Genomic DNA, 22663 nt, shown 5'->3' with positions numbered 1-22663 from the left:
TTCCGTTATTCCGCCGGTCTTTCTACCATACGTGTCAAAGCCAAGATGGCAGTTAGCTATAATTAGATGTTGGGGTTGGGCTCGCATGTCTCTTCTGCTCGTGGTTGTGCAATAAATCCCGTACAAGTTGATTACTGGGGATAAATACAGCCACACGGCAATGAACCCCATACCCCCCTCCCCCTCCCTTCTCTCTTCTCCCCTTTCTACTTCTTCGTCGAGAAGGCCCGGTTCCCCAGGCCTTCGGTAGATCAGATAACTGGAACGAGATGGCAGCATACCGTCATCATTTTTGCCATCGCTCCCATGTTCTCGGGTCTGGCTACATAAAGTAACTCTATACCCGAAACAGTCCAGCGAGCGGTCATGTTTCGCTCGTTTGGGACCTGGGTAGTGCTTCGCGGATATATTTGTGAATTGTGACGTTGCATAGACTGTCATATAAATATGCCCTTGGCGATCGGTATGGGCATCGGGGCCGGCAGATCACCAGCATGCCCGCGGTAACATCTTCATCTTGGAGGAGCGACGAGAATCGTGGGTTGCCCGGGTTGTCAATATATCAAAGCTCCCCAGCTGGAAGTACCGAAATATATCGGTGATGACTTCATGTTAGCCGACGTAGCTTAGGACGGTAGACATTTTCTTGAGAATCATGTATTATTCTTCGGCGCCTGACCTCTGTCCTTGGGCTTGCTACAATATTCAATTAGTTAGATTACTCGCCCGAGCTTGCACCCAGAATAACTCACGCTTGGGACATAGGCATTAGATTGACTCATTTATTCTACGCGTCCTCTGCTTGCAACATATATAACGATGGAAGCAGCTAGCGTAATGGGAAAACTAGTAAGAATACTGACACCTGGCAATGAGAGATTCAGCTATAGAACAGTCAAGTATTTCCTTGAGAACTTCATATCTTTTGACGGATGTAGTGAAACTGAATTTCCAGAGGTATCTATCTTACTAACCGACTTCTGTCATCCACTCCAGCTTAGTAGAAACTCTCCACCATAGTATCCTTGTTGTTGGAGATGTTGCCGGGAGCAGCACCCTCGCCGAGTCGGAACACGCTCTCGATAACGCTCAACTCGGTAGCCGTGGTGTCCAGACCCGTCACGGCCATCCAGTCGTTGACGACCATACCAGCACCCACTACGTTGCTACCACGGTTCACACTTCCGGCCACCAGGGGCACCTGAAGCAGACTGCTCAGCTCGTCCTGGTCTTGTATGCTGGTCTTGGGGTGGACGAGACCGCCCTGGTTGCTGAGGGACATGTAGGAGCCGACCAGCACGTTGTCGGCAATGGTCTGACGGAACACCTCGACGCCCAGCACGTCGGCTATGATCTCCTCGGTCTCGCGTTCCAGATCCGGGTGGATGAGGGCAATGTGGTCGTTGGTAACAATAACATTTCCAAGGGCCGAGAGACGCTCCTCGATACGCTGGATGCGGATCTCATCTGGCAGAGAATTCCGCAAATGTTGCAGCTCTTGATCGGTTGTAGATGTGGGCACCAGGAGACCTTTGCGGTTTCTGTACCATGCAACGTCAGTAAGTGTAGCGCAACGGGCCCGAAGGGGGATTTTGGATAGGTACTCACCCGGCTGTTAATCTGCCGATTATGCGCGTACCGGCAATGGTGGTGCGGCAGATGGGAATGACATCTTGAAGTTCCGCCTCGAAGACACTGGGAATCAAAGTCAGCCTCGTGCGCTTTCAAGCCATCGTGATAGCGGGGTATATCGACCAGCGACCGCGCGCGGCGGGATGGAGGGGCAATACGACAAGGTGGGATTGCTTTACCTGTAGAAGTTCTCACTTGCGCCAACGGCCGTCAGGGCATACGAGTTTGTCAGAGTCGCGAAGACACCGACCCTACAGTCACGATCATGTTAGTTACGGGCCGCCGCAAAAATCCTTATCGAGGTGGGAGATAGCGATGGTGGTGGGGCAAGAAATGGCTTACTCGTTGGAGTTCTCGAACTGTGCTCGTACCGCCATTGTGGGAGATGGAACGATTGGTCTTGGATTGATGTATTGGTGTACGTGAGTTGAGAGGAAGGTGGTCGGTCTGTAGGTCGGCAGATGGTAGATCGTCTCTGGTCGATCTTCTTATATGCAAGAGCGACTCAAAGTTACAAAGGCCGGTGGGTATCAAAGTGGGCGGTCGTGATGTAGTTTGTTTGAGTAGTACTAGAGCAATTGTTCCTGCTCTCGTTTTTTTGACCCTTCGCCTTTGGAAGGGAATTCCCAAAGTCTTTATTGACGGTGACAGGTGCAAATTGTGTGGAAGTGGGGCGACTGCCTCATCCTGCCTGTACAGACGGCCTGGCCTGTACTACCAACCGGGAAACTCTGTACCTGCTAATCGGTTCTCATCGTGTTTTTTTTTTTTTTTCGTATACTCTAGTGATGACTCAATGGCTCATAATGAGCTGCAAAATTGGCATCGCCACGCCTGTAGTGACTCTTCTTCGCTCCAGCTCCAGTGTCTTGTAGATGGCACCCATGGCTGATACACAGGCAAGTGTCTAGGCCCTGTCCAATGGCCCAAGTAGGTAGCTGAGGACGCCGGGCTGTACCAAAGCGTGGAGCAGCCATCATGTACTGCCCGAGTGCTGCATCTGACTACTGCCTGTTAGGTTAGCAGGCCCGATCCTGATTGGACACTGCCCCACGTTCTGTGGGCGATGTCATTATGGTTCATAATTGTCGTGTGACTAAACCGGCATCCGCCTGCAGCCAACGGAATCAGCATCAGTGGCATGGCACTCATAGCACAACAACATAACATGCAACACAGGTGGTTATTACTGGGCGTATTCTCAGTCATTACGTTTCAAAGAATGGCAGTGGCACAATTCGGAGTAAGCAGTGTTGGACGTGGGCAGTTTTGCTTGAAGCCAATATTTTAAGATCAACAAGTCTACCAATCGTACTGGGTATCTCTTCAATGCACGAAATGGGGTATATTCCCTATATACCCATCTGGCCCCCTCCCTCGGAAGCCTTGTGCATCGCATCGCCTTCTCTCCAAAGTATGTACATAGCAAAAATCCCGGAACGCCTTGATGCAAGTCCATTCCATGCCATGCTTACCGCCAGCGTATGCGGGGGAAAACAAAATACCTTGCAATTCTGCCCGTAAACACCAGTCTATTGTCATTAACGTTCGTACTTCATACGGTCTCACCCGCTTCCGCTCCCACTCCCCTCTCCTTCTGGCTATCTCAGCTCAACATTCGGGAAATACCTCGGTCCTGCAAATCCTTTGGCCACTACAGCCTGAATGTCGATATTGGCAGTCGGGTCCCGATGCGGACTCCACATCTTGAGCAGGATGAACCTGCCAGAAACTGGGGGATCAAACTTGATGGTGCATCTGGACTTGTCCCTCTCAATGAAGAACCGCGCGTGTGGCGCCATCATGACGCCGCCCTCGGGTTGTTGCGACATCTCCCGTGACGAAGTGGCCGTATCCAAATCCACTAAAGCGCTTCGCCGCGCTCGCCGTGGTCGACGGTAGATATCCGAGTTGCCGATGAGCCCAAAGTCGTCGAGGTTTGCCCCATCGTCACTACTATCGCTCTCGAAAGGTAGGGATCCGATCCTTGGTGTCCGCCAGTCTGCCCTAGCTAAACCGTCGTCGGCATCATCCTCGTCGTCGCAGTCTATGTCCACGCGGAAGGGCGGCGGTGTGATGGTGAACTCGGATGGAAGTTGCGCGACCTGGTAGTCGTTGTCTTCGTCGTCCAGCCCCATGTTATATAGACGCCGGGCTCGCGCTTGAGCTCTGGTCATTGTACTCCCGTCCTCATTGTGCCGAATCGACATGATGGGTGCCAGTGGTTGAGACTCGCGCTCGCGCCGCGAGGTGCTTCTTGGTGGCATGTATTGGATCTGATACTGGGCTGTCCTAGCCAGAAGCTCATCCTGGTTCATTGATATGAATACCATTCCCTCTTGGACCGGTGAGGTATAGTTAGATCGGGGTGCCCTGATGACCAGCTCCTTCAACGTGAATGCTGTAGCACCCTGGTGCCGAAGCACGATATTGCAGCGTGGCCCTTTGGTGCAGTATACCGTGGGATCATTCTTCAGAATATTCTCAACAGCGTAGCTCTGGCCCTCATCCGAATAAATACCACCATCGCAGCTCACCATCTCCATGGTTAGCGTACCGGGCTCGACCTGGCCGAACTTTCCGTACCTGAATCCCTTGAAACCAGTCGCCAGTCGATCAGAGTCCAGCTTGCGTCTCTTGGCCCGGCGGCCTTCGTCGGTAGATTCCGACGGCTGCAAACTACCAAAGTCCGACAAAAGAGATATCTCCGAATAAGCTTGTAATCCAGGTGCATTCGTAAAATCTAACAATGCCCGTAGTTGCGTGCCTGTGTCTTCTTCGAATTGTCGTGGGGAGTATGCACTATCCAACTGCGAGTGTCCCCGCTCTGTTCGGTTACCCCTCGGGCGACGAGGGTTTTGCTGTTCAAACAAGGACTGCATCATGTGATCGGACTGTTCGTTAGAGTTGCTGCTGCTGCTCGTTGCGGGCTGGTTCGAAACGCTATTGCGGTTCCTATCCGAGAACCGATCAGATCCCCGCGGCCATCGACTGCTTCTTCCTGGGACGGATGACGACCCAGGTGCGGACATCATTGGGGGGCGTCTGCTCGCGGTAAGGGAACGAAGCGGGGGCAAGGAGGGCATCCCGGAGTTTGTAGGTTGCTGCGGCTCTCGTGAATACCTGCGGCGGGGATCCGAGGCATTATTATGCGCCTCGGACGACATACTGGAGAGCGAGGGTGAGCGTGAAGGTGCCGTAGAGGCCGTGGCAGAAGCAGAGGTAGAGGCAGAAGCCCAACGGTTCAGGTGGCTTCGAACGAGATCCCTGCGTGCGCTTTGGACAAGGCCTGGTCGTCGGTGGGCGTTTGCGTGAAACCTCTCGATGGCTCGGAATAGCTCGCCAGAAGGGCTTATCTCGGCAGATGTAGAAGTTTGGTCATCGAGAATGGAACGGATGATCTCATCAGCGGAGCGATATCTGTCAGTGTCAGATGTGCGCTCAGGTTGGTTGTTCGACTAGCACCGGGGGCACATTAATATTAGTATGTAAGTTCGAGAGGGCGTCAACTGATTCGGGAAAGAAAAATAGCCATGGTCTGTCAAGATGACTGGTTTGGAGGAACAGTCTACATGGGATGTTCCCGAGGTGTCATGCCCTGATAGGTGGGACTTCATTGTACATACCATGAAGCGACAAAGGACGAATGGGCGTTTGCGTAATGGGGTCAGTGGGTGAACAAAAGGACGCTTGTTGCAGGCAGCTTGACACCAGTGGCTAATAAATGCTTTGGGATCGGTCGTAGGTTGGAGCTGGAGCACTCTCGTGGTTGGCCGTCATACCAAGCAAGCGTTCGAGATGGAAATCAGGGCAGGAAAGAGGACTGGGAGGGCCAGGGCCGCGGTTGGAGTTTGAGGATTGTAGAATCAACGATCAAGGAGTGAAAGCTGCCGTCAGCGACTCAGACGCGGGCGGAAATCAATCATGGTTCAGGGAATGACCGAGTAGGCGTTATGTGCGGGATCAATCAAAAGGGAAGGTCGAAGGTTTGTGTGTGTGGTGCAGTCTGGTCACTGGTGCGCCCATCCGCTTGCGCTCCCTTGCCTTTCTTAGCTAATGCTTCAGTTGGCCGCGCTGCCCTTTTTACGGGGGGCGTTGATTAGTGCAACTGACCGCGGGGTCATGCCTGCTGGCTGGGACGGTTAGGTCGCCGGGAATGAGGTCAGTCAGTCTGGTCGTTTAGGTATTCAATTTCGGTTGATATGGTACTTTGTTGCGTACGACTGAGCAACAATGTGAAAGAAGGCAGGCATCGAGTCAGCCATCACAACCATAGAACCGATGCACCTAGCTGTTCTATTGATTTGATCAAGGCCTGTGAATGCACTTTGGCATACTACAAAGTACGCAGTGTCTGGATGGGAAGCATCGTCAGTGGTGGTGGTGGTGGTGCAGGACCCCCATACCTCAAGTGCTTGAGAGTAATTGCCGTTTTCGGCTGCGTACATCCATTCCGCCATCAAATGGACCCAGCTCATACAAGGTACTACTGTACGTCTGCAGCGCGCCCTCGCATATAATGGAGGACTGAAACACAGAGTTACTTATCCAAGAGCATATAACCCTTCCATTGCGATGGAATCTTGGGCTGCTTTCAAGGCTCTTTTCATACATGTATGCAATTAATGTAGGTGCCCGTGGATGTTGGTTGGAACTGGGGTACCGCAGGAATCACTGCATCCGACCCACCAGCCTACCTGAGGTCGTTGTGCTGGTTGTTGCAAATCCCGTACATCCATCCATCCATTGGAAGATGGGACCAATGGACATTGCCAGAGGAGGCAAGTTTGCCTTGCATGAGATGGTACATGACATATTGCAGTGCATGCTTGCAATATAAGCCAGGTACAATACCTTATGTACGTAAGAGCAGTAGGTTAACTCCTTCGCACACCCGGGCCCTGAGGAATTGCTGCCCTCTGCCCTGAGCTACTGAACTACTGAGGTCATTCAAGAGCATCGAATCGGATTCCGCAGTGTGCAGCCAGTTACAGTATTTGGTCCCCACTTTCTGCCAGTGCGTGCGTGCTTCAGCCTCACGCCAACTTATTACAGTCCAGTACAGTCCCCCGGAAGCTCAGGCAATTCGGGTGCCGCTAGGCCCAAGAGACCTCTAAAGTGACGCGCCGGCAAGTGCTGGATTGTGATAGATCAATTCCTCCGTGACGATCAAGAGCCAGAGTGTACGTACAGATACAGACAGAAAACTGACACCTATCAGCATCTTTTGGCAGGCAACAAGGCTGCGAAGAGCACGTTTGACTGACTGCCGAAACACCTTGACATTACAACCCGACGCTTGGTTTAATCCATCCATCCAGGCCAATTAAGAGCAGGGTCCTCAACTTGGATGCATCGGCTTCCCATTCTCGAGCGCAGACTAGGCGCGTAGAACCTGACATCAACCGATTCTACTTTTATTACATACAGTAGCCCGATTGCGACCAACTTGAGACTTATCGCCAGCTCAAGATATTTCAACGCCAACACCTCTCACCACAATACCAAGGAATTATTTTCCGTCCTCCGTTGGAACCTTACCTTGTCATCACCGTAGCACATCCGAAGCTCGCGGTTGGTTGATAAGTCTTCATCCTGCACATTTGCGCCACCACCTCAACCACAACCCATCGTCTCATTCTGCCCTCGCGTCTCACATGACCGCAAACATGGAGGGCCAACAGCAACCCAAAGAAAATGACAAGCCCGCTCCCTCGGTGCCCTCGGCTCCTCTGCCGGAGCGGCCTGCCGAGAGCGCCGCCGCGCCTGTTGCGCCTCCCGTTCCTGAACAGCAGCCCGGAGATGCCAATGGAGTGGCCAACCATATGAGCATGCCGCTCCCTCCTATGGACGGTCATAACCCCATGCTTCCTGACCAGCACCATACTGCTTCATTCACCCTTCCTCAACATCAGATGCCCGACAGTAATGGAGTGGCCTTCACTAACCCCGAAATGATGATGATGCCCGGTCAGCCGTTCCAGTTTGCTGGCGTCCCTCCTCCCCAGGATACCAACGGGAACGGTCTTGCACACGGTCAAGACAAGGACATTACAGCTGGTAAGACCTCCGCCTCGCCGCATCTTCTAGGGTTGAGATCGCGCAGCTAATATACACCCTAGATGAGATTGCTCTCTATGATCGCCAAATTCGGCTTTGGGGAATGCAAGCACAGAAGCGAATTCAGGGTGCAACCGTCTTGCTCATCACCATGAGAGCGCTTGCCAACGAGATTGCCAAGAACCTTGTGCTTGCTGGAATCGGCTCGCTCACCGTCGTAGACGACCAGCCTGTCACCGAAGCCGATTTGGGCGCACAGTTCTTCTTGACCAAGGAAAACCTTGGCCAGAATCGCGCGCAAGCAGCAAGTGAGAGCATCCGAAAGCTGAACCCTCGCGTCCAAGTTTATGCCGATGCCGAGAGCATCATGGCCAAGGGCGCGTCGTACTTTGCCGGGTTCGACATTATCATCGCCACTGATCTGAACCCTACCACCTTGGCCTTCATCAACACGGCCACTCGCCTTCATGAACGCCAGTTCTATGCTACAGGAACACACGGTCTCTACGGCTACATCTTCAGCGACCTGATTGAGCACGACTATGTTCTCCAGCGCGACAAGGCCAATGTCCCCACCAAGATCGGCGCGGAGACGCGCTCTCGGAGCGTCATCGACGTCAAGGAGAAGGAAGAAGGCGGCAAGAAAATCGAGATGGTCACGAAGCGCGAGCTGTACTCGACGTGGGACCTGGCCTCCGAAACGAGCCTCCTGCCTGCCGAATACCGAGGCTCCAAGCGCCGCTTGAAGACCGTGACACCGGCCCTCTCGTGCCTGCGCACTCTGTGGGGCTTCCAGTCCATACACAACCGCAACCCTGGCCACAACCACCAGGATCTTGAGTATTTCGTTAAGAAGGCAACCTCAACACACGCGAGTTTGGGTCTTCCGGCCGAGACCCTCCGGTCCGAATTCCTGCGCAAATTCCTCGGAAACGTGGGCGGAGAGATTGCCCCGGTGACGGCTGTCCTGGGCGGGCAGCTTGCGCAAGATGTCATCAACGTGCTTGGCCGAAGCCAGCCGCCGATCCAGAACATGGTCATCTTTGATGGCGACACGATGCAGGCTCAGATGTACCCCATGCACCCCGAGGTGCCTTTGGGAAGAGCCCAACTCCAGCTGGATATGGGTATGCAGATGGGCGGCATGCCGGCCGTCCCGAATGCCGACCCCAACGTGTACGCCCAGTTCCCGGATATGACGAACCCTCCCATGTGAGCGGGGTGTCTTGACTTTTGAGCTTGGAAAAGATGGATCTGGAGAGGAGAGTGGCTGCTGCATTGGAAGGAGAGAGGCCACGTCAGGTTGAGAGAGAAGTGATCTCTAGGTGACTGTTTTGCCGAGCCCGTTGTGTGTAATCTTTGAGATCTCTGCGAAAGCACCCCCCCCCCACGGTCGTGCCTATCTACTTAGCTAAAGGCTGGCAAGGAAGGAAGAGAGGGGGGTTGATACTTTATTTTCTGATTCTGGTGAACAATACCCAACGTGCTCGAGTTATGGGGCGTGTAATATCTGCTGCCGCTGCAGCACTTTGGCTTTTTCTTCCCCTTCCATTTCCCATTTCCCCTTTCTTCCTTTGCATACAACAATGTCACACACACACACCCCCCATCCTCCGCCGATACACACAACATACAGACACAAGACAGACAGGAGAACAACACATCTGGCAAATTTGTACATTAGGTGAAGCAAACACACACACAGCATTGAGTGAATAAGATGGAAACTTGGATTGGCAATATGGTAACCTGACTTGAATCGACCCAAGTGTACTTTCTCGAGCTTGTGTTGAGATGTTGGTTGCCGCGCTTGGCAGCAAGGAGGTAGGTCGTAGGTGGGTACGTAGCTTTCCCGTCTCTCAACCCTAGTCGTAGATACTTCGCATTTCATCCACCCACTTGGGGTTAGTGGTGGTATACCAAGATTTTGTAGATGCGTGCATACCAAACTCTGGGTACGCGGTGTGCTAGTGAGGGGAGGGAACGGGCTGGTATGAAGTCAAGCGGATGGGCGAACTGACATGAGAGGGCTGGAAGCCAAATAGACACGGGCTGTGAACCTTTGGGGTTGCAAAGCCGAGAGGCCAGATGGACAGGCTCTGCTGCTCCCTAAACATCAGAAAGAACCATATCATACAATTATCTACGCAACGAGCAATCGTCACAATCACATTAGCTCCTGGTGGGTTCCATTCCGGTACATCGCAAGCCATGATTAGAAACTTTCGCAGTTTTTATTATTGCCGCACCCTCATGGGATGGATGTATACGCACTCTCGTCTCCCCCGAAGACAGACAGATGCCATGCGTTAAACGAGACGAGCAAGAACCGGTCGTCCAGCAAACCACACATTCTCCGAGCACCACTATTGTAACCCCCCGAAAGCTTTCCCTTACCCCATTCTAGAACCACACACCAAAGACTAGGTAAGAATTCGGCACTCCGGCCAAGGAACAAAGCAGACCCACGCAAGCCCTGCATTTTCCATGGGGGAACCGCCAGCACGACGACCGCCACCAGCTACGAAAGCACGTTCACAGAACTACATGAGCCGGTTTGAAAAGGAAAAGAAAAAGAAACCCTTGAACACAAGAAGCAGTTGTTCCCATTGCTCTCTCTTCCCCTACCAATGATGATGATGATGACCGCCAACTCCTGGATACACAAGTTCCATGCAAAAACGGGGCAACACAGATCTATCTCATCTGTTCTTCCCATGGTCCAATCCGAATCCCTCCTGAAGTGCCAGTGACTATGAAAAGAAAAAGGAGAAAATGATTAAAAACAGAGGCACAAGGACGTTTTTACCAACAGTCCTACGAAACGAAAACGACGATAGCCTTGCCTCTCCCTGCCAACAAGCCTGATGATGATGATGATGATGCGGTGTGTATATACCCTATGTACAAAAACCAATTTCTGGCTACGCTATGCTCCGCGCGGAGGAAAAAGAAAAGAGGACGAAAACAGAGCACTAAATCAAACTAAGGGGGTATGCTTTCTCTGCTCTGTAGAGCAGTATATGTGATGGAAATGCCATGGGGAATAAAACCAGAAAAAGAACGCCGCTGATGTGAATATGCAAGTGGTCGCTTGGAGCATCAAAATGATGAACGACTGATGGGTAGGTAAGTGGGAGGATGAGTTGAGGACGGCGGTGGCCCTCTATTTCGGAGACCCGGTGTCTTCTGCTGAGCCTTCCTTCTTCATGCCCCGGTTTCGGCTCTTGGACACGTTGTTGACAGACCAGCCCCGGATGGTAGTTGGACCACTTCGCGGGGGAGGCTCGTTCGCCGTGTAGTCCTTTATAGAGCCCTTAGGGTCGTAGTTGGAGAGTCGCAGTTCCGAACCTCCGTTCTGAACCCAAGGACGGCTATGTGCCATGGGAGCAGCAGCAATCTTGCGATACTTGCCCGCGTTCTGGCCGTTGGATGACGTGCTAGAGTTGCGCTGCCGACCGTTGGACGTAAGAGGAGGGGACCCAGAGGGTGGAATAGGAGGAGACGGCCCCATCGGCGCAAGCTGTGCGTGGCCAGGTAAGGGCGGTGACATGGCAGGGTAAGGGGCCAAGGCGGGAGGCTGAGGAGGGCCGTTGTACATCATGCCTGCACCAGGGGGGCCAGGGGGGCCAGGAGCCATTGGAGGTATTGGGGGCCCCGACTGAACACCCATCGGTATCATGGTGTTAGGCTCATGCAGTGAGAAACTGTGGTGGAACGCCCTGTGTGGTGCAGGAGGATAAAAGCTTCCGGTATTTGTCTGCATCATACCTCTTGGAGAGCCAAACTCTTGAGGCTGGGGTTGCGGCGCAGGGCCAGGTTGAAGCACAGGAGGCCCAGCAGGCGCCAAAGCTGGAGGAGCTGGGACGGGCGGAGAGCTTGAACTCGGTTGTGCTTGCTGCATATCGAGAGAGACAGTTGATGTCATTCCGCTAGTCACAGGCTTTTCCCTCTTTGCTGGTCGCAAAGGAGGAAGGACCGGACTCCCCCTTCCGGTGCTTTGACCCGTGAAAGGGTTGCGTGTAGCTGGCGTATGCGGTCGGGTCTCGGGGTTCTGAGGAGGGGCTGGGGCAATGGGTGCGTATCCTGGCGTTGGGTTCAAAGCCGTCTGCAAGAACGCGTTCGACGATGGCGGCGGGGGCGGCGGAGGCGCTTGACGGGGAGCAGCACGGATCGGTGGGTCCATCACTGTTGTGCTCTCGCCACGGGGCATCTCCGGAGGACCGCGATACAGTTCCGGAGTCTCGGATACATCGGCTAGGAGAGATAGGCCAAATGTATCGACAACAGCTGGCATAGGTTGGGGTACAGCGCCTGCAGTCCCGAAGACATCTCTTACGGCATCATAAGGCCTTGATGCCCGTTGGGTAGAAACAGGAACTTGGGGGCGTTCGTCTTGTTCGAGGACCGCGGCAGCGTCCAACACGGTACTGAAGTTTCTGGCTATGGTAGCTTCGTCTTCAGCTGCGCGAGCTTCAGCCTCGTGTGTAAGGAGGGCCATCTCGTCGTCTTGCTCGTCATCATATGCTTCTGCTTCCTCCTCTGACTCAGTGAGAAGTCTCTCCTCGAGATCGCGCTGTCTCTCACGCATCTCCTCGGTTGCGATGTCATCCAGATCAATGCCTAGCTCTTGGCAGAAAGTCCCCAGCATACCAGCCATTTTGTTCTTGCGACCATCTGCCTTCAATGCATCGTCCATGAACATGGGCCGGACTGAACGGGCTGCATGTAGAGTGCTACCGTCCGGCGTGACAGCAACAATAGGCTTGACAATACATTCTTGCTCACCGGACGTCTCCGAGTCGTTTATGGAATCTGGAAGGAAGAAGCCATATTTGGGATGCAGTCTGTGCTTCTTGACGATCTCTGGGTCCAGCTCATCGTCCTCGTAGTCAAGCACATTGTAATAGGCGATTGTCTGGTCAAGGTGCCAATTGCGGGAATTGGGCTTATCCAGGAACTTGCCACGTGACGCTTTAGTCGCCTTGCGAGAGGAGTCGTTTGTTGAGTCGCGGAAGCCGATATCTCCATCCTCAAACTGAAATTGGCAGGGTATTATGAGCCGGTTGTTGGCTTTGGGTCCGCGCTTATGTAGTTTGCGAACGCCCCACGGGTCCGGATCCGATGCTCCTGTAGGCAAATCGGGCAAGTCTTTCTTATAGACCGGCTCGAAAGCGTATTCCGACGCCTTCACCTCAGAAGCAGGCGATTGGCCTTCCTCGAGAGGGGTCGGGGACGGGGCATTCGACTCCGCTTCAACCTCGAGTTCCGTTTCAGCCGACATCATACCACCAATATGGCGAGGCCGAGGGGTTGACCCATCTTCTCCGTTGGCCTCCCGGAGTTGGCCGCTGCGAGTGCTACTGCTGACATGCTTCTTGGTGTCCGGCTGGCCATCAGGGGCATCATCTGCCTTGCGCTTCGGGCCGGATCTGGGCTCTGGCTTCGGCTTCTTTTGAATAGTACTCTTCATAGCAGACGCCTTGGCGTTCTCTGCTAGTAAGCTTGGATATGGCACCTCGACTCCGTCCTTGAAGAACACATAGGGTCCCTGGTCCTTGGCAACAGCATCTGGCTCCTCGACATACTCATATCGGTAATCAGATACCTGGGGAATGGTCAGGACACGAAATAAGGTTTGGGAGAAAAGACTGGGTACTCACATTAACTCCTGCACCTTCACGAAAGAGCTCCGATAAAATAGTAATGCGATTGGCAACGCCATCGAGTAGTTCCTCGGTCACATAATCGAAGCCATTCTGGGAGCGTGTTAGAAAACCCGTCAAACAAAAACAGCCAAGCGCAAATGGCTTCGCTGGTTAGTACGACTGACCTGGAACTTGCGGTGGCTGATCTCGTTATGAATCGCGTATTCCCTCTCGGCAAGTTTGATGCGTTGTTCCATAGCATCTTTGACGCTCTGGATTCGCGCGTCAAGCTGGTCCTGAAGTTGTTGCTTGATGACGTGGAACTCGGCAACTTCCTTATGGGCGCTGGGGTTATCAATCATGCGATTGATGTTGAGTTCAGCCAGCTTCTCCAGCGCCGGCTTGACGGCGCTGGCGACCTCGGAGTAGAGCTCTTTGAGTTCCTTTTGGCGCTCATGGGCGGCCTGAACTCGGGTATCATCATAAGTCTTGTTGCGACCACGGCCCTTGCCGCGGCCGCCCCCACGGCCACGACCAGGTTTGCCGCGGCCTCTTCTCGAGACGGGTTTTGGGGCGGTGACAGTTGAAGCAGTGGTGGTCGTTCTCCTACCAGGGCCGGATCTCCCTCTGGCCGGACTGGGAGCCGGGGAATCGGCAAGTTGAGCGTTGTCATCCATCATGGACTAGCTCATGTGGGTGCCGATGGAGTGAGATTACAAATTTCGAGTGCAAGAATACGGAGTAGTTTGATGCATGTGGAGGGGAGTCAAAATTAGTTTGGGGCACAGATTGACAAGCCTGGGCCGCGGGCTGGGGGTGGGCGGGAGAAGGAGGAAGTGGTTGCAGGTCGTGGTTGTATGTGTGTGAGTGAAAGATATTATGTGTGTAGGTGGTTCTGGAGAAAGGGAGCGAGTTGTTGCGCAGTTGGGTGCAAGACCTTGACCTGCTTGCCCTTTTGGCTGCGGACTTTTGGGGGTTGAAGAGAGAGCCGGCGCGACTTGGAGCAGCCGAATGAGAATAATCAGAAGCCAGTCAAGAGGACGACGAGTCTGGACCAAGTCGTCAACGGCGTCGCAAATGAAGTGAATAGGGACAATAGGCCTGAATAGCTGCTTGGCTCTTCATAACAACTTGAAGCCAGCCCCGGCCAGGCCATAGATTTCCAGAAGCGTTTCTTGCAACGCAGTGCACTTCCGCGCTTTTGATTGGCCAGAGCGGATTTTATGCTGCCCGTTCCACCGGAAGTACTGGGTACCTGCCGGAAACTGCACGCCAGACGCCAATTGGATGCTGGCACCGTCGCCCAGCCAAAGCGTGTAAGCCAACCAGCGACAAAGGAAAATCCTTCAAGCAATTGGACTGAAGTCGCTGTCACTGCTGCAGGCAGTCCTCGCTATATGGCAGTATACGAGGAATCAATCCCGCAACCACGTCTGCATAGGCCTTCCACCCGAGTCGTAATTTGAGTTGAGGTAGCGATGGACGACTTGACTATCGCACGGATGATTTTGATAAAGCCCCTGGAACGGAACAATGAAAAGAATACACCTACGTGTTGCATCTGTCTCGTACTTGCCGGCATATAACTTCGCACTTATCCTGCGATGCCATTGACGCAGCGCACATCCCATTGACTATGGCTTGTATTGAAAAAGTGTCTACGTCTTCTTTGACCGGATTAAAGTCAAATAGCCTCTTGGCTGCTTTCCCGGGTTGGTGATATCGCGGTCAGCGGCTGAGATACGGTATGTACATCCATACCCCCCATACATGGCTGGTGTCAGTCAGCAGCAAAGCAGAGAGAGCATGACGAGAAGAGTTTACTTCCGGCAATCCATCATCATGCACTGTTTTTTTTTTGTTTTTGTTTTTTTTGTTTTTTTTTTTGCTACGGCGACGCGAACCTTCTACGCCCCGTAAGGTTGCCAGCAAGGAGTTTCTGATTGTTTGCACCACGAACTCCGCCTCTCGATCCAATACCCTGCCAAGGCGGCTGTTCCAGGAGGGATATCTCTCTGGATGAGTCGTCTGAGTAAGATGGGATGCGACGCGACAGGCTGTCAGGGGCCTCCAGCTGAGTTGGGTAGGTAGGCAGGCAGGCATTAGTTACGTGTCATAGCGGTCTTTCTACACATAGTCGAACATGATACCCAGATGGACCATAATACAAACCAACCTCTGCGCCTTATCAGAGACACTCTCTGTTACTACGGAACAACAGGCTGAAGAGCGGACGACACGGCGACGACGACTAACATGACACCTGGGCCGAAACGCAAAGTACCGTCTACCTCGAGCGCTAGGGCGGACAAAATTCGCATTGCCCAGATTGAGCCAAAAATGCTGCCTTTGTTCGCCCCCCGGACCCTTCAAGCGCGCTAAACCTTGTTTAGCGCAGCGCCTATTCGTCCCGAGCCTGCCGCATCAGAAAAAATGGAGACGGGACCCAATTGCGATATACCATGGAAGCAATTAAGTGGTTTGGTTTTTTTTTGCCCTTTTGCTCGCTGCGCATCCTCGCCTCGCGTCTGAGCACACACAGCACGTCGATCCCCGCGCGAATCCGAATGGTACCTTGGGTCAACTCGGTTTCGTGGACAGTTACGTATTCCACCCGAAGAGCCCAAGCAAGCAAGCTATAAGTCGAACGAAAAGGGGGCCCGCCAATCTCGTCTCGTCAACAGCCTGCGTGCGCGCGATCCTGTTTAGTTGCCAGACGACAACGAAAGTTTCCGTCCGGCCCATCTATACCCGTCCGTCCTCCGTTCTCACGCCCCGTAGCCCGACCTCACCCTCCGGCCCCTCTTTGCGTAGTTGCAGTCTTGGAAGTAGATGCGGTCCACCTAGAGAGCCCGGAAGCTATGTCCTCGTAGCACACAAGAGAATCGAAAAGGGAGCAGCCGGGGCGAGTAGCACAATGGGGAAGCGTCGGAAGCTTTCGTCGCACAAGCCGCAAGGTAGCAGCGGGGGCGGCGCAAAGCCGAAGCAACAGCAGCATCAGCAGGCGGCAACCGGTGGCAACACCGAGAAACTGTCCACCGCCGCCAACAGCAACACCAAGGGCAGCAGCGCGAAACCGAAACAGCAGCAGCAACAACAGCAACAGAAGGATGGGACTCCCACCATCCCCTTCGCGCCCGAGGACAAGATCCTGCTCGTGGGCGAGGGCGACCTCAGCTTCGCCGCGTCGCTGATGGAGGACCCGCACTACTGCGCCGACGTGACGGCCACCGTCTTCGAGAAGAACCTCGCGGAGCTGACGGCCAAGTACCCGCACGTGGCCGACAACGTCGCCAAGATCGAGGCCGACGAGGGCGCCAACGGGCGGGTGCTGTACGGCGTGGACGCGACCAAGATGGGGCCGTTCCACTTCAAGACCCTCGAGGAGCGGGAGAACAAGGAATTGTTGGCAAAGAGAGACTCCAAGTCGGGCGGCGTCCTGTTCGACCGGATCCTCTTCAACTTCCCGCACGTCGGCGGCAAGAGCACCGACGTCAACCGGCAGGTACGCTACAACCAGGAGATGCTCGTGGCCTTCTTCGAGCGCGCGCTGTCGAGCCTGTCCTTTGCGCCGGGCTCCGCCATCGTCGTCACCCTGTTCGAGGGCGAGCCCTACACGCTGTGGAACATCCGCGACCTCGGCCGCCACGCCGGCCTGCAGGTCGAGCGCAGCTTCCGGTTCCAGGCCGCGGCGTACCCGGGCTACCACCACGCCCGCACGCTGGGCGTCGTTCGCAATAAGAGCGGCGAGGTCGGCGGCGGGTGGAAGGGCGAGGACCGCCCGGCGCGCAGCTACGTGTTTGTCCGGAAGGACGTCCCCAGGGACGAGAGTCCCGATAGTGGGAAAACTTTCACGCAGCTGAGAAAGGAGAACAAGAAGAAGCGCTCCAGGGGTCAGGATGACGATTCCTCAGATGACGAATAAAGATGACTTAAATATAAAATAAACCACATCTATCAAATATAATTCTCGGCGCCTCCGTCTTACCAGCCTGCTCGCCCAGATTATGTGTTAACTAACGTACATGTCGGCACTCCGACACGAAAGCGGCCAGCATCTGTCATAACCCGCCCTGCTGTGACAAGTCGATAGTCATGCCCCCTATTAGTCTCATCGGTGATCTCGCCTCCAGCTACGGCGCAGACACCCAACAGGTGGAATATGTTCAGCATTGACTGCGCTCTATCTGGAGTCTCCGAGTTTGCCGCTTGGGTCCCCGATAAGCAGTCGTCCGTCGCCATCATGATGGATTTGCGTCGGAGGTATTCATCGGTCTTTCTACCGCTCTGCCTGTCTCCATCTCTCCCCTTCCCGAGATAGACTGCCTTCTGGGCATCTTCTTCGTCGCCATCGCCATCACTGTCCCGACCATGGTCCCTATCGGCGGCGCCATATTGCAGAACTCATCCAACGGCTGGCCAGATGTCAAGATCTTTGACGGGGTCATCTGCTTAGGTAGGTCGGGTATCGTTTTTGTGACGCGGCTGATGTATACGGAGAGAAAACTCCTCCAGGTCTGTTGAAGAGGCTGTGGGCATGAACAAGTCACCGCCGCCCGCTTGTATGAAGCAATAGGTAACCACTAAAGGGGCACGGTTAGGTGCAGGATGGGCGGGAAGAGAGCAAAGAACGTCGAGGATATGCCTTCCAGGGAAACATCACCATTCGCCCACTTGAGATCTTAAATCAATAAGTTCCTCAAGCGTACGTCACAGTTAGATCCACGTGGAATTTGCCATCCTTGAAGCTGTCAGGCTGTTCGCTGGTATTCACCAGTGCAGAGATATCACCATCCCAATAAGTAGCGAAATGTTGAAAATGGTGGCTATCATGTTCCTGTCGTAGACACTCTTGGAACTGCTCAAGTGCGGTCTTCTCCCTGAAGACTTGGTGTATGGGTTTGCAGAAGATTTGGCTACCAATCGTCCATTTTCCCTCTCTTCCCACGAAAACATGCCACATCGCTTTCCGTGTACCAAATACGGGTTCCTGGCTGCATATGCGAACCACCAGGCATTCCATCGTAGGAATAGTATTACCTAACGGAGTTCGGCCGATAGTGAGGAGCCACAAACATGAGGAGATCTCGCTCGTGTCCTTGCCTTCCCATAGGTGGAACGACATATCCTGATGGTCCCAGGCAGATTGCGGCTCTACTTGTTTGATCATTACGGGCGGATACACCCCACCGGAGATATCCAGCTTAGCAATGATCTCTTTGTGAAACTCTTTTTCTAATTTGCTGGATTGCTGTTTCGCCAACGCTTTGATGGCGTAAATGATAAGCTGCTCTTCGTCCATTTTCACCGCCACGTGTACACGAATGTATTTCGCTGACAGGAGATTTGGAAAGGTTCGAACATATTCACCTTGGAGCTTGGTCAAATAAATCCCCAAGGTCGGGCTGTTCTCTCCAGTACTGGGGCCATTAGGGTCGTCATTGAAGCATTCCAGGTCCAAGAAAGCAACGCCCAAGCTTTCGATCCGCTCGTTGTACACTCGCTCAAGCCCGCCAGACGCAGAGAGCTTGCTAGGCTTAATATGGTCGGCATTTTCGGCAAAGGTTGTCAGCACATGGTCGAAGCGTAGACCTTTGTTGGTAAGTGAGTACTCCTTATCGTGCCGAGAGGCTGAAGGCATTCTCGTAACCCTTGCACAATTCATGAACTCGGCGGGAGACTGCGCGTACATGCCACTGAATCTTCGCTCATCCTCAGGTACGGCCTGCCACGCAAATATCGACATCTCGTTCGTCGACCTGCTAATTTCATCCTGCAGTCGGAGAAACGCATTCTCTCTCCCCGTAAAGGAGTGGTATGTAAACTCCAAAAATGCCGAGTAGGCAGTAAGCTAGCTCTTCCTTCCGCGTTGTTTGGCGCTTGCCGGCCCAGGAAAATCGAGCAGCGACCGAGTAGTGGTCTAGCTGTCTCCAGCCAGAGGGTACACCCGAAGGTATACTGGTTATCCAAGACAGCGAATCAGCCCAGTCATTTTTAGAGCCTAGGGGGAACCAATCCTCATCGTAGAACTGAACAGTGTGCGGTGCGATCAATTCTTGGAGCGTCCAGCCTCTGGTCAGCCATCGACACTGACTGAATGATGGCGGAGGCCTGGCGCCCAGATCAACCCCAAGTGATGCATCTGATGGGAGGTCGCACAAATAGATGAAGCATATGAACGACAATTCATAATATCTGAACATAGAGTTGATGGCCTCGGACAACTCGGCGCTGCTGGATTTGTCGATGCAACATGTGTCTACACAGGCATAACTGATACCAAATCTCTCCCGGGCAAGACGGCAGGTCATCTCAATCTTGCTGAATCCCTTCTTATTTCTAGCTTGATCCAAATCCTGTTTTTGGTGTGGCTTAGTAGGGGCATTTTGAGATATACTTGTTCACTCACCTGGAACTCTTGGAAAGAGACCTCCTCTTCCTCCCATGTGTGGAAGAGGATGGCGTAGTGAACCTTTGAAAGGATCGGCCTCGAAGACCAGCTTGAGCGTTCGGGTGTCAATGAGCCACATGATGTCCCAGGCGCATTCCGATACTGAACAATGGAAGTTGAAGAGTTGAATCAACGCTGCTTCCCAAAATACACATCCAGCCACGCAGCCTGGCCTGATCACACAAGCGGCGGGGAAAGGAACACTGCCTGCCTGGCCGTCAGCCTGAGCCTTAGGCATCGAGCTTTCCGGGTTACGCATTATGCACGCTGCGAGTCACAGCAGGCACAGCAGGCACTGTCCAATCAACCGTAATCACGTCTTCACTGTATGCATATCTAATAAGACGGCGGCCTCCGTCAACAGGCTGAATGATCAGTGTTAAAAATTAATATATAAATCCAAGCCAACGTGGACTATTGATAGGCGAACTCATCCCATCCTGTCCAGGGTATATATACATTTAGATAATCACTCCTCCTGTTCTGCTGATATTGCCTTGGACTACCAACAGCGACACCGAGATGCGTGATAATGAATGCATGGGGATAATGCAGACACCCAAAGTTCTTCGTTTGTTGTCATGTAGACAAACATATACTAGCGGATATTCTCTACTAAGCTCTATCACAATATAATGCGTGCAAGACTGTTTTCACATCGCTTTCCGCATACTCAAGTGAACGGCATACGATTCGTCGCTATCGCCGTATAGCCGTCGAGAAAGCAATTATAGCATCCGTCGAGCCCCTGGGCCTCGAATAAATCCTAGGCTAAATCCACGCCGTCTCCTCAACGGATCAATCGATACTAAACTTGCTATACTCTTATACTCGCTCCCTTGTAATGCAAGGAGAATCAAAATCCATGTATCCCATATTCACACTACATATCAGCAGACTCTGCCAGCAGCAAAGAAGATGGCAAATCTCAAGTTCTCAAGTGAATCCAAGTTTTCAAGCTGGGAGTGATCCAACCCGCTAAATAGTACATACATCAGAGAGTATCGTGACTCGTTGTTGTTATACTCAAGGCCGCCCTATAGTAGCCCAAACGCCCAAGAAGATATAAAGTTTCTTATAATCACACAAAATAACAGAAGCACATCTCGATATAACCGCCCACCAAATAGGTCGAAAAAGCCTACCCTAAAACAAGTCGTCCCTCTTCTTTATACGTAGCCAAGACTCTTGTACCCTTATAATAGAAACGATCCTCGTTGTTCCGGACGCTGCAGAATCGACAACACTGTCAAAGTCAAAGGGAAACCCCAGCTTAAACGTCAAATAACAAGATACCCAAAACAAGAAGAAGGGGAGATGAACCAGAAAATAAAAAGTCAGTAATCCGCCAATGCTCATGGAAAGCCAGGCTCTATATGTTTGAAAAACATCGAATCCAAGTGTAGGGAAGAGCTACGCCAGTTGCAAATGCTGAATGACTTAGGTTCGGTTTGTAACAGAAGATGGCTGTTGCGGAGGCTGCGGGGGTGACATGTCTCGTGATATATGCTCAGATACACTCCTGGAGCGGTCCCTGTCCGGGAAGATCGGGTCTATCGATCTCCCACTGTCATGCCCTCCCCTATGCAGGTCATACGGCAATTGGCGCGGCGCCGCCGCCGTATATTTAGATGTCATCGATGGAGTAGGCTGCGGCAGATGCGGTTGAGGCTGTTGTTGTTGCGGGGGTGCCGGCGGCGGATTCGGTGTATGCTGCGCTTGGAAAGCGGGCGACTTGTTGGCGTCAGCCGCAAGCGCCCCGCGTTCCTGGGGCGATAGCGTGGACCGCTCCACATGCTCGATAGGCTCTGGAAGCGCGCGGGGGACGTCCGTGATGGAGGCTGGCGACTTCAAGGGGTATGCAAGCCCCGTGGGCGAACTCTCAGTAGCGCTAACGCGACCACGCATCCTGGCCCGCGGATCCGCTGGACTCCCCGACACTTCATAGCCCGGCGAAGAAGCATAGTCGCGCTGCGGCGCAATGTTGATCGGGGCCAAGGGAGCGGGCGTTATAGGCGCATATTCGGTGGACCTTGGATAGGTGGCCCGGGCCTGGGCTTCCTTGTCCGCTTTGGAGGGCCGGCCACGCTTCTTCCCGGTGCTCGTTAATGACGATGTAGTGGCGGTGGTGTTTGGCGTCATGACTGGAGGGTATCCGTTCAAAGGAGGTCGCGGCTGGATGATGCGCTGTGCCATAGGAGGTTCGGATGGTGCTGCCACGGCCTGTCGCTTGATAGGCTGCTCGCTCAACTCGCTGAGTGACTTGCGCTTCAGGTTCGCGAGGTGATTCGGGGGCGTTGGATACTGCACGGGTAGCATTTTCTCGACCACTCCCATACATTGGTGCATATTGCGACCTGTTCCATTAGACATCTGCAGTATCAGCTTCGAGGCGGCATGCGACCACTTACCAACTGGTAGCTGCATATACATCCAGTTTTGCTCCACATTGTGATTCTTAATGAAGTCCACGAGAAGGTGCACATCTATAGAGCTAGCTTTGATCATTTCACCGAGCACAAAGCGCTGTGGAAGACTTTTGGTCAGAAGGAATCGTCCAGTAGAACGGAATGTCCTCGAAGGCGTACCGTCTCAACATCCGAGAATAAGGTCTCCATCTTCAAAGGTTACGCGTGGGTCGGAGAGGCCAAACTGAGGGGCAATGAACTGCGGTATGATGCAAAAAGAGCGTCCCTGGATAGCATATCACCCGAAACGATAGATGCCAAACTCAGAACATGGATTTGAATATGAAGAAAGCTGGAAGAAGATGCAGTCGCTGTGGGGGTGCGTGGGGAGAGACGCCCGGTCTATACAGCAGAGCTCCAGGCCTCCACGGTGGGTAGGCTGTGGTCGACGAGGCAAAGCTGCG

General features: G+C 53.3%; 7 protein-coding genes across 7 annotated transcripts; 2 read left to right on the top strand and 5 right to left on the bottom strand.

Annotated features, from left to right (window-relative positions):
* Window positions 1–997: 997 nt before the first annotated feature.
* PG986_008314 (eukaryotic translation initiation factor 6) lies at window positions 998–2009 on the bottom strand (the record flags this gene model as incomplete). The annotated part of the gene is made up of 4 exons (XM_066844536.1): window positions 998–1541; window positions 1609–1695; window positions 1812–1883; window positions 1975–2009. The coding sequence occupies 4 exons, from the start codon at window positions 2007–2009 to the stop codon at window positions 998–1000; spliced, it is 738 nt and encodes a 245-aa protein (XP_066700648.1).
* Window positions 2010–3233: 1224 nt separating this feature from the next.
* PG986_008313 (uncharacterized protein) lies at window positions 3234–5261 on the bottom strand (the record flags this gene model as incomplete). The annotated part of the gene is made up of 2 exons (XM_066844535.1): window positions 3234–5090; window positions 5259–5261. 2 exons carry the CDS (start codon window positions 5259–5261, stop codon window positions 3234–3236), a joined length of 1860 nt encoding a protein of 619 aa, XP_066700647.1.
* A 2040-nt stretch (window positions 5262–7301) lies between these two features.
* On the top strand, window positions 7302–8908 carry PG986_008312 (ThiF family protein; the record flags this gene model as incomplete). The annotated part of the gene is made up of 2 exons (XM_066844534.1): window positions 7302–7692; window positions 7755–8908. 2 exons carry the CDS (start codon window positions 7302–7304, stop codon window positions 8906–8908), a joined length of 1545 nt encoding a protein of 514 aa, XP_066700646.1.
* A 1950-nt stretch (window positions 8909–10858) lies between these two features.
* Window positions 10859–14017, bottom strand: PG986_008311 (uncharacterized protein; the record flags this gene model as incomplete). The annotated part of the gene is made up of 3 exons (XM_066844533.1): window positions 10859–13300; window positions 13356–13451; window positions 13526–14017. 3 exons carry the CDS (start codon window positions 14015–14017, stop codon window positions 10859–10861), a joined length of 3030 nt encoding a protein of 1009 aa, XP_066700645.1.
* Window positions 14018–16257: 2240 nt separating this feature from the next.
* On the top strand, window positions 16258–17265 carry PG986_008310 (uncharacterized protein; the record flags this gene model as incomplete). The annotated part of the gene is made up of 1 exon (XM_066844532.1): window positions 16258–17265. The coding sequence occupies one exon, from the start codon at window positions 16258–16260 to the stop codon at window positions 17263–17265; it is 1008 nt and encodes a 335-aa protein (XP_066700644.1).
* A 774-nt stretch (window positions 17266–18039) lies between these two features.
* Window positions 18040–20050, bottom strand: PG986_008309 (uncharacterized protein; the record flags this gene model as incomplete). Its single annotated transcript, XM_066844531.1, has 4 exons — window positions 18040–19113; window positions 19166–19696; window positions 19750–19893; window positions 19943–20050. 4 exons carry the CDS (start codon window positions 20048–20050, stop codon window positions 18040–18042), a joined length of 1857 nt encoding a protein of 618 aa, XP_066700643.1.
* A 1181-nt stretch (window positions 20051–21231) lies between these two features.
* Window positions 21232–22409, bottom strand: PG986_008308 (uncharacterized protein; the record flags this gene model as incomplete). Its single annotated transcript, XM_066844530.1, has 3 exons — window positions 21232–22148; window positions 22203–22317; window positions 22380–22409. 3 exons carry the CDS (start codon window positions 22407–22409, stop codon window positions 21232–21234), a joined length of 1062 nt encoding a protein of 353 aa, XP_066700642.1.
* Between the last annotated feature and the right edge of the window lie 254 nt (window positions 22410–22663).

Source organism: Apiospora aurea, assembly GCF_038362705.1.
Source record: "Apiospora aurea strain CBS 24483 chromosome Unknown utg000005l_segment0_segment0, whole genome shotgun sequence".
Taxonomy (NCBI): domain Eukaryota; kingdom Fungi; phylum Ascomycota; class Sordariomycetes; order Amphisphaeriales; family Apiosporaceae; genus Apiospora; species Apiospora aurea.
The sequence above is the reverse complement of the archived record's forward strand: the minus strand, read 5'-3'. Positions and strand labels throughout refer to the sequence as shown.